Below are 9,092 nucleotides of genomic sequence, written 5' to 3'. Positions count from 1 at the left end.
GACACACTAGCCGGCACCGGCTGGCTTCCATCTTTGAAAGGAACAGGCGTCGCCCGCAGATGAAGTTCCGCAGATGAAGTTACATGGGGAGTGGCGGCACACAAGCCTCAAATCAGATGAGAACATCTGCTTTTTATTCTTGTTGTCGAGTGTATAATCATGCCACCCCCACGTCAATACATGGATTGAGGTAACGAGGTCGAGCCCGCGGTGTCATTAAAGAGCTCCCCCGCTAATCCTCCGCACCCGCTACACTTGCGCTATGATAGTCAGAGGTCAGATAATGCTCATCGCACATTTCATTGCACCATCAGCCGGGCGGGGACTTAGCAGTGTCATCATGGAGAAATTGCCTTAATCCCATCTGATTTGGGATTGTTTTCAATCCCAATATTCCCAACGGGTTGTGTACATGAAGCCTTTTGATTCCAATCAGGCATCCGAATGAATGGCTCCATCCATCCAGTGATTCATCATGATTGATACTCCATTCATTGTTTCTACCGACCTCGGCTAGCCATCATCCTGTTGTCGAGCGAGTTGTTGGTTTTCGTTGATGGGAACCGCTTTGAAGCGGGACGGGGGTCAGGGGGGGGCGGTTGTTGTCCGCCCGTCGGCCCGCCCGTCGGCCCGCCCGCTTCTTTGTGGCCCGTCGAACTGTGGAGAAGACTGAGCGTCGCTAACGGCGACTCTCAGCATTCCGGGAGACTTGGAGGACGCTTCAAATTCTTTGAGGGCTCGCCAAGCACAAGTGCTTCCATTGCGACAATATGAGCCGCATTAACCGCACGCACGCACACACGCGTGCACGTACGACTATCCTCACTAGAAAAGTAAATTTGGGGAATCATAAAAATGGTTCAATAAATAAATCATGTTTTTCTAAATAATACCAGTTGACAAGATTTTTCCAATGAAAAAAACCCCCAAATCTATCTATTTATCTATGACTGCTTTTTGGCAATTTTGTTCAACGTTTGGTCGATTTATTGTCATACAATTAAAATATCGGGGGAAATCAACAGTTTGTAAATCAGAGGCATAAACGAAATTATTAACATCAAATACTAATGATGATGTGTTTTTATAAATAGAATGAAAGGATCATTTCATTCAAATGAAATGAACCAAATCAAAAAGGAACTTACTTGAACTTATTTGTTGTGCATGATGTGCCCCCTGTGCCTGATTCCAGATGAAACACGCCCCGAGCCGAGCCGAGCCGAGCCTGTTGACGTGTTTCCCGGCAACATTTTGGGCTTTTCCCCCCTTGCCATTCTGCTTTTATCCCGACACACTGAAGCAACGTTTTTACTCAAAAGCACTTTTTGTTTTCCCCTCCAATACTTTTAATGGCCGACTTTGAGATTCTCCCATTTGCATTGGCCACTGTAATCTGTCACCCGCCTCCCAAAAGCCAAAGACAAAAAGTCTGAATGCATAATTCATAAAATCCAGCCGAACTTGGAAGTGTGGCGTCGCTTCAAAGTTGCCCCCAAGGCTCTTTGGGGTCTTTTCAGTGCATTGGACACCCGCCCGCCCGCGTTTGAGTGTGCGTGGGTTGTGTGTGAGTGTGTGTGTGTGTGTGTGTGTGTGTGTGTGTGTGCGGGGGGGGGGGGATCTCTCCCTCCTTCCATCCCTCCCTCCCCACCGGTGCAGTTCCTCCGCCTGCACGCACGCACACACTCACAGACAAATGGTGTCTTTTGTGACTACAAGAGCTAAATAGAAGTCGTCAGGTTTTTTCTTTCTTTCTTTCTTTCTTTCTTTCTTTCTTTCTTTCTTTCTTTCTTTCTTTCTTTCTTTCTTTCTTTCTTTCTTTCTTTCTTTCTTTCTTTCTTTCTTTCTTTCCGACACATTTGACACCACGCAACAGATGGTGACTAATTATCGTATTTTTAATGTATATAATTTTAATATATGTTTAATTTTGTATTTCTATTAGATGTAATGTTATTCTAAAATGTTAGTGGGTTATAAAATAAAATGGGCAAAAAAGAAAAAAACTGATTTTCGTCTGTGTTTGGTGACGTCATATTGATGCGCCGCGCCGTCCTTGGCTGCTGCTTTGCTGGGCCTGCTGGAGGTGAAGCAACTTTCCTTTGACTTGAGCCCTCGCACGCCGACAACATGCACACTTGGACGCAGTTATATCGAGCTCTTGCCACGGTAGGAAGTCCACTTGTTCACCGGAACAACCGCGCTCGTTGTCGGCCGAGGAGATTTTTACTTTTTGTTTTTTTCTCCTTCGCCGCACCGCCCGCCCGCCCGGTTAGCTAACTCGTCGGTCGGCTAGTATCACCACACTCCGTTGGCAAGCACGCATTTGACCTGTTTTGATCCTTTGACAACCAAAATAGTCCCACGAATGTGCCTTGCTATTGCTTTCGGCTATGTTGGGCATGCGCAGACATCAAACTGCTCAATGCACGTTTACGAGCGCGTGCGTGTCCATTGCAACTCTTGTCCATTGCAACTCGTTTTATTGCTCTACGCGGCTAAATGATCCGTTTGTGTCAATGGTCCGGAATAGGAACTGACACGCCAACAATCAGTGCAAAGGCCTGTTGAGCCAGCTTACCCAATTTGCTGTGACGTAACGTTGCAAATCTGAATTTAAAGGCTGTTTTAAGTGTGGACTTTTCGGGAACGTCAACACAACGGGAAAAGACAGAATGGAACCTAATAAGGAACTTTTCGCCAAGCAAGACGGTTTCTTCCTTCTTGCAGTGTGTCATGCCTTGGAGCGCTGAGTCATGACTTGTTTTAATGTTGTTGTTGTATTCTTTGGTGCGTGTGCGTTGCTCTCACCACCACCCAGCGAAGTCACCAGCTTCCGTGCAAGCGCCACGGAGCGGCGGTGTTGTCAGTCCGAACGTACACCGACAATGCAGCCAGTAAGAGAACGCCGTCTGTCACCCTGTACAAAGTGGAGCACATGGCACAGCGGTTGTACATTTTGCTATGTTGTCTTGACTCATTCAGTCGATGCAGACGTCACAGTGGTGGGTTCGGGTCCGGGCGGCTACGTCGCCGCCATCAAAGCAGCGCAGCTGGGCTTCAAGGTACATTTGTGCAAAACCTCACTTGGCACGAATGGCTTTGAAAAGTCACAATGGTGATGTTTGCGTCTGGACAGACAGTCTGTGTGGAGAAGAACGCCACGCTGGGCGGCACCTGCTTGAACGTGGGCTGCATCCCCTCCAAAGTAAGACGCCCGCCGCCGTTGTGGCTTGCACAGGCGGCAATGCGCTCGTCTAACGTGTGTGTGTGTGTGTGCGTGTGCGTGTGCGGGCGCAGGCTCTTCTCAACAACTCGTACTTGTATCACCTGGCTCACGGCAAAGACTTTGAGAGCAGGGGCATCGAAAGTAAGATGCAGCGAGCGCAACCCCGAAAGCCGTCTGCTCACGCGCTCCGTTCTTTTCCAGTTTCCGGCCTCTCGCTGAACCTGGAGAAGATGATGGCGCAGAAAAGCGGGGCGGTCAAAGCGCTCACCGGGGGCATCGCGCACCTCTTCAAACAGAACAAAGTCAGAGCTCCTTTTGTCAGCCCCGCCCCAGCTCCAATTTATTTTGCTGACTCGGCCTCCTCCCTCATCAGGTGACCCACGTCAACGGCTTCGGCAAGGTGACGGGAAAGAACCAGGTGACGGCCGTGACGGCCGACGGCGGCCAGCAAGTCATCAACACCAAGAACATCCTCATCGCCACCGGCTCAGAGGTCACGCCTTTCCCGGGAATTCAGGTGCGCCGCAGCGGTCTGGAGAAGATCCGGGACGACCCGGCGGGATTTACTTGGCCACGTAAAGGAAGGCCGGAGTCCGATGAGGCCTGCTCTGTTTTTTGCTCGGGCAGATCGACGAGGAGACGGTGGTGTCGTCGACGGGCGCGCTGTCCCTGAAGAAAGTTCCAGAGGAGCTGATCGTGATCGGGGCCGGCGTCATCGGAGTGGAGCTGGTGGGCGGCGGCGGCGCCGCGCAGCTTCCCGTCGGCCGGTGTGACGTCGCTGACCTGGCAACCTCCTCTTCTCGCCGCAGGGCTCCGTGTGGCAGCGCCTGGGAGCCAAGGTGACGGCGGTGGAGTTCCTGGGCCACGTGGGCGGCATGGGCATCGACATGGAGATCTCCAAGAACTTCCAGCGCATCTTGCAGAAGCAGGGACTCAAGTTCAAGCTGGGCACTAAAGTCCTGGGCGCCACCCGGAGGCCGGATGGAAAAATGGATGTGGCGTAAGTAGCGCGAGCCGCGGCCGTTGTAGGGCCACCGTGATTAAGACCGAAAATGGGAGGGGGCGCATTGATGAACGGCGCGGCGCGCTCCCTTTTCAGCGTGGAGGCGGCAGCCGGCGGCAAAAACGAGACGCTGACGTGCGACGTGCTGTTGGTGTGCATCGGCCGGCGACCCTTCACGCGGGACCTGGGCCTGGAAGCCGCGGGCATCCAGCTGGACAACCGCGGCCGCATCCCCGTCAACGGCCGCTTCCAGACCAGCGTGCCCAGGTGCGTCGGACGAGCCCGAGACACATGAAAAGTTTGACGCGGCGGCGAGCTAACGGCCTTTGCGTCGGCAGCATCTACGCCATCGGCGACGTGGTGGCGGGGCCCATGTTGGCGCACAAGGCGGAAGACGAGGGCATCATCTGCGTGGAGGGCATGGCGGGCGGCGCCGTGCACATCGACTACAACTGCGTGCCCTCGGTCATCTACACGCACCCCGAGTTGGCCTGGGTGGGCAAGACGGAGGAGCAGCTCAAGGAAGAGGTCGCCCCCCCCCCCCCCGCTCTGTCGTCCCAGCGTTGTCCGATTTCCAAACGGCGGCTGTCTTTGTCTTGCTTCAGAACGTCCCCTACAAAGTGGGCAAGTTCCCGTTCGCCGCCAACAGCCGCGCCAAAACCAACGCCGACACGGACGGCCTGGTCAAGATCCTCAGCCACAAAGAGACGGACAGGATGCTGGGCGCTCACATCCTGGGAACCGTAAGAGGCTTCACGCTGGCTTCTCGCGGCCGCTTTGGTTCGCGTCTAACGCTATCGCCGCTTGTGGCCCGTAGGGGGCGGGAGAGATGATCAACGAGGCAACCCTCGCCATGGAGTACGGCGCGTCGTGCGAGGACGTGGCCAGAGTCTGCCACGCCCACCCGGTACGTCACTTGTCGATGGAGATGCAAAAGCCGCCCGCCACCGAGGCGTTTGGAAAAATGAAAGCCTTATTTTGGGGGGGGGCGGGGCTTCCTCTTTCTGGCGCAGACGGTGTCCGAGGCGTTCCGAGAAGCCAACCTGGCCGCCTCCTTCGGCAAGGCCATCAACTTCTGATCGTCTCGGTCCGGCGCGCCAACAGGAAGTTGCGTCCCGCATCCAAATTGCTACTCCACAAGACCTGATGGCACATTTACATATTCAATAGTACTATTATGAGAGGGCCAACATCCGTTTTTTGTTTTTTTTTGGTCATTATTTACAGTTGCAGGTTAAAAGTTGCCTTTGTAATTACGGTGGGATGCAGAAATCTCCAGCACTATAGGAACCAACCGATCTCAATTGGCACTTATTTATTTCTCCTTCCTGTATGCCGGCGCTCCTCTGGCCTTTCGGACATTTATTCCAATTCCAAAAAATAAATCCTTCATTTGTGCTCAACATCCTTGGCTGATGGCTTTTTTGGAGGTGTGCAACTTGATGACATCACATATGTTGAGTCGCCCTCGCCAGTGTGGTGACGAGTTGTTTTCTCAAGACGAAAAGTCAACCCGCGTGTGTGCAGAGCAGAGCAGAGCAGGCGTGTCAGTGCGGGTTGAAGCCGAGCAGCCGTCAAAGCAGAAGCCGGACCAGAGCGTGAAATACAAAGCGGGATGAAAGTGGACGACGGCAGGCCTCCAAGGTACCGTCGGCGTTGCAAAATCATTTTTCGAATTGCTCAGACTTGCTTTTGAACTCATTCACTGCCAAGCCAGTTAATATCATCGTCGGTGGCACTGAACGAGTTAAGGGGTCCTGGGGTGGCTTGGTCCGAATTGGATGCGAATAATTGTTTTGTTCTTTGGCGGAGTCGGGGATGTGTTTAAAGTGAAAGGCAAGCTCCTAACTTCCTGTTTTTTGCCGTGCTGGTCTCCAGGTGAGCGCCATCGCAAGGTCCCTCGTGGACATGAGGAGCTTCCCGTGACATCCGTGAGCAAATGTGATGTTGACTTTGGATTGTTGAATTTGGCAAATGAGCAGTGAAGGAGCACGTTTGTCTTGTTCAAAACGTCACAGTGCAAAGGCGTCGGCGCTAAATCCCTTCGGCTTCATGCATGCCGAAGTCAAACATTTTGGGAGAATACAAAAAATGCCACAAATACTTTCGATCCGAAAGCTTCTCGTTGAGTCGTCGTCGAGGCCGTCTGAAGCGAGGTCGGCATCAAACGGGTGTTCTTGTCTCACCTCCAGATCCCTCTTCATCATCTTCATCATCGTCTCACCACAATGTTATCTAGCTTCAAGAACACCTCAGTCACTGATGTGATCGACGGGATCATCGACAATATCCCGTGTTGGTGGCACGCACACATGCAAGAAGTGGATTTCAGCTAGCGCACATAGCTTCAAAGATTTAGACTAACATTGAGCGTACAACTATGAAGGGCGTCGACTGGTAAGGTGGCTAGCTGACGTAGCAATTTGCGCCTGCGTTACAGTGCCCGATTGGGCCGTCTACGCCTTGGCGGCGGCGGGCGCCGTCCTGCTCTTGCTTGCGGTGTGTTGCGTGTGCGCGTGCTGCTGCAGAGGCCGACGGAAGAAACGACGGCAGAAGCCGACGCTCAAGCTCCAGCCGCAGAGCCAACACATTAGCAGCGAGCCGGTGAGAAGAAGGTCGCCTCGGTTGGAAAGGTTCAAGGGTCAAAGCCAATGATTGCCGTCAGGTTCAAGCGGGCGCGGGCGGCCGCAGCTCTGGCGCCCCCGAGCAAGCACGAGGGAAGCTGCTCTACTCGCTGGAGTTTGACGCCGCGCTCTCCAAGGTGAGCAAATTCATGAACGCCGTAACGCGGATCCCATTAAGCCATCAGTTGCGTGTAGCTAAAGGTGGGCGTGAAGGAAGCCCGTAACCTGAAGGCCATGGACCTGGGAGGAACTTCGGACCCCTACGTCAAGGTCTACCTTCTCCCCGACAAGACCGTGACCTGCGAGACCAAAGTCATGAAGAGCACGCTCAACGCCACCTTCAACGAGACCTTCAGCTTCCAGGTACCACCGGTGCAAACATGCTAATCCTTAAAGCTACAAAAATCAAGACCTTTGTACCTAAGGTAATGTGCTACCTTAGTTGGAGTAGAATCTCAATCCAACCTAAATCTTGGACCAACAGTGCTTTCTGTCCAAACTAAATGAGTTGAAGTTTGAAAGTATTGTTGTTGTTTTGTCGTCAGATCTCCAAGGCGACTTTGGTCGAGTCGACCGCTGTGCTTCAGGTTTTTGATTTCGACCGCTTCTCCAAAAACGACATCATTGGAGAACTGCGCTTAAAACTTGGACAAGTGGACTGGACCCACATCATAGAAGAGTGGAGGGACCTCCAAGAACCTGCCGACATGGAGGTCAAGTCCTATAGGACCTCGTTAGACTAGCATGATTAGAATCCTAATCCTAATTTTTTGTCGAAGCTAGACCTTGGTCTGGAAATGAAGGCAATTCTTTTCTTTCTAATCCAGGAGGAGAACCTTGGTGAGATCTGCTTCTCTTTGCGTTACGTTCCCACATCCAGCAAACTGACCGTGGTCATCTTGGAGGCCAGAAACCTCAAGAGCACCGACCTGGACGGAAGATCAGGTTAGGACTTGCATTGGACTTGGGAACAGTCCAGACCACTGTGGTTGCAAAGAATGCTATCCGTCGTACCGAAATGAAATTGCCGTGCTCCTCGCGGTGGAGATCCGTACGTGAAGGTGCAGCTGGCTCTGGACAAGCGCAAGTGGAAGAAGAAGAAGACGTCGGTCAAGAAGAAGACGCTCAACCCGTACTACAACGAGGCCTTCTCCTTCAAAGTCACCATGGCGCAAATTCAGGTAGGGGGCGCCGCCGCTCACGGGCAGCAGCCGCCGCTCACGGGCAGCCGCCGCTCACGGGGGCGCCGCCGCTCACGGGCAGCCGTCGACGAGCGACTCGCGTAGACGCCGTCCGTTTGTGCGCGGCCAGCGCGTCACCTTAGTGATCTCGGTGTGGGACCACGACCCCATGACGCCCAACGACCCGGTGGGCAAGATCTTCCTGGGCTGCGACGCGGCGGGCAACCAGCTGAGGCACTGGGGCGACATGCTGGCCTACCCGCGCCGGCCCGCGGCGCAGTGGCACTTGCTGCTGTCGGAGCAGCAGGTCAACGCCACCCTCGGCCTCAAGAAGAAGATCCCCTTCGTCAACAACCTGCCTGCCCTTCTCGCTCAACAGGAGGTACAAACCAAATACTCTAGGCACTCTTTGTGCTTTTGTTGAGTTACCTTTTTTTTCTGTATCTGCGAGTCTATGTTAATCATTTCTAGTGTTGTTGCGTCCCCAGTGAGCTGTAGGAGCAATCAAGCTGAGCTGCTGAGTCCTCATCGTCTTTGTGCTGCTTCAAGTCTCCTGAGAGCAAGCGATACTAATGATCTGCATGCAGTGACGTCTATGACCTACAGGGGGCGCAGTTTGTGGACCAACTTGAACACTTTTTCTTGCTTAAATGGTCCCCAAATGCTCCAAGGAAAAAGACGCTTGGAACTGCAAATGAAGCTGGACTCACTCTTGCTACTTTTTCTTGGATGAAATCGACAAAACAACAAATTGCTAAGTTGAAAAGTTCCTGTAACATTCCAAATGTCTTAGCTCACCAAATCAACAAAGAGCTGATTCTGATCATTTCTCTCATTTGTTTGAAGAAAGTGATCAATATCTTTGAAACACGCCAGCTAATAAAAAACTAAAATGTTAAAAGGCATCACGCAATGTGATACAGAAGCATTTCTTCTGATCGAGCGCCAATGTCCCGTTGAAAGGAGAGAAAGTTGCCGTGAAATGTCAACGGTCCATTTCAGACACCGACGACCGAACCCTCGAGCCTAAACAAAGCTTTCTTGTTTTGATTTTT

The 9,092-nt window shown here is 52.5% G+C and overlaps 2 protein-coding genes across 4 annotated transcripts; both read left to right on the top strand.

The window, feature by feature from the left end:
• The first annotated feature begins 2,008 nt into the window (after positions 1 to 2,008).
• Positions 2,009 to 5,635, top strand: dldh (dihydrolipoamide dehydrogenase). The gene is made up of 14 exons (XM_061283490.1): positions 2,009 to 2,169; positions 2,822 to 2,897; positions 2,986 to 3,065; positions 3,140 to 3,208; positions 3,301 to 3,370; positions 3,431 to 3,531; positions 3,603 to 3,746; positions 3,857 to 3,958; positions 4,039 to 4,229; positions 4,329 to 4,499; positions 4,571 to 4,760; positions 4,838 to 4,975; positions 5,050 to 5,139; positions 5,246 to 5,635. The coding sequence occupies exons 1-14, from the start codon at positions 2,131 to 2,133 to the stop codon at positions 5,309 to 5,311; spliced, it is 1,527 nt and encodes a 508-aa protein (XP_061139474.1). The 5' UTR covers positions 2,009 to 2,130; the 3' UTR covers positions 5,312 to 5,635.
• A 37-nt stretch (positions 5,636 to 5,672) lies between these two features.
• syt8 (synaptotagmin VIII) lies at positions 5,673 to 8,942 on the top strand. 3 transcript variants are annotated; one of them, XM_061283495.1, is made up of 11 exons: positions 5,674 to 5,876; positions 6,111 to 6,163; positions 6,425 to 6,527; positions 6,673 to 6,836; positions 6,898 to 6,993; positions 7,052 to 7,219; positions 7,402 to 7,569; positions 7,684 to 7,801; positions 7,918 to 8,037; positions 8,168 to 8,419; positions 8,526 to 8,942. In XM_061283495.1, the coding sequence occupies exons 3-11, from the start codon at positions 6,461 to 6,463 to the stop codon at positions 8,768 to 8,770; spliced, it is 1,398 nt and encodes a 465-aa protein (XP_061139479.1). In that variant the 5' UTR covers positions 5,674 to 5,876; positions 6,111 to 6,163; positions 6,425 to 6,460; the 3' UTR covers positions 8,771 to 8,942. The 3 variants fall into 3 exon arrangements, with proteins under 3 accessions (XP_061139480.1, XP_061139479.1, XP_061139481.1); XM_061283497.1 differs by having other exon boundaries at positions 5,676 to 5,876; positions 7,904 to 8,037; positions 8,526 to 8,665; XM_061283496.1 differs by lacking the exon at positions 6,111 to 6,163 and having other exon boundaries at positions 5,673 to 5,876.
• The last annotated feature ends 150 nt before the right edge of the window (positions 8,943 to 9,092 follow it).

The sequence above is a fragment of the Syngnathus typhle genome, linkage group LG7 (genome assembly GCF_033458585.1).
Source record: "Syngnathus typhle isolate RoL2023-S1 ecotype Sweden linkage group LG7, RoL_Styp_1.0, whole genome shotgun sequence".
NCBI classification, from domain to species: Eukaryota; Metazoa; Chordata; class Actinopteri; order Syngnathiformes; family Syngnathidae; genus Syngnathus; species Syngnathus typhle.
This window is presented reverse-complemented; position numbering and strand designations above follow the sequence as displayed.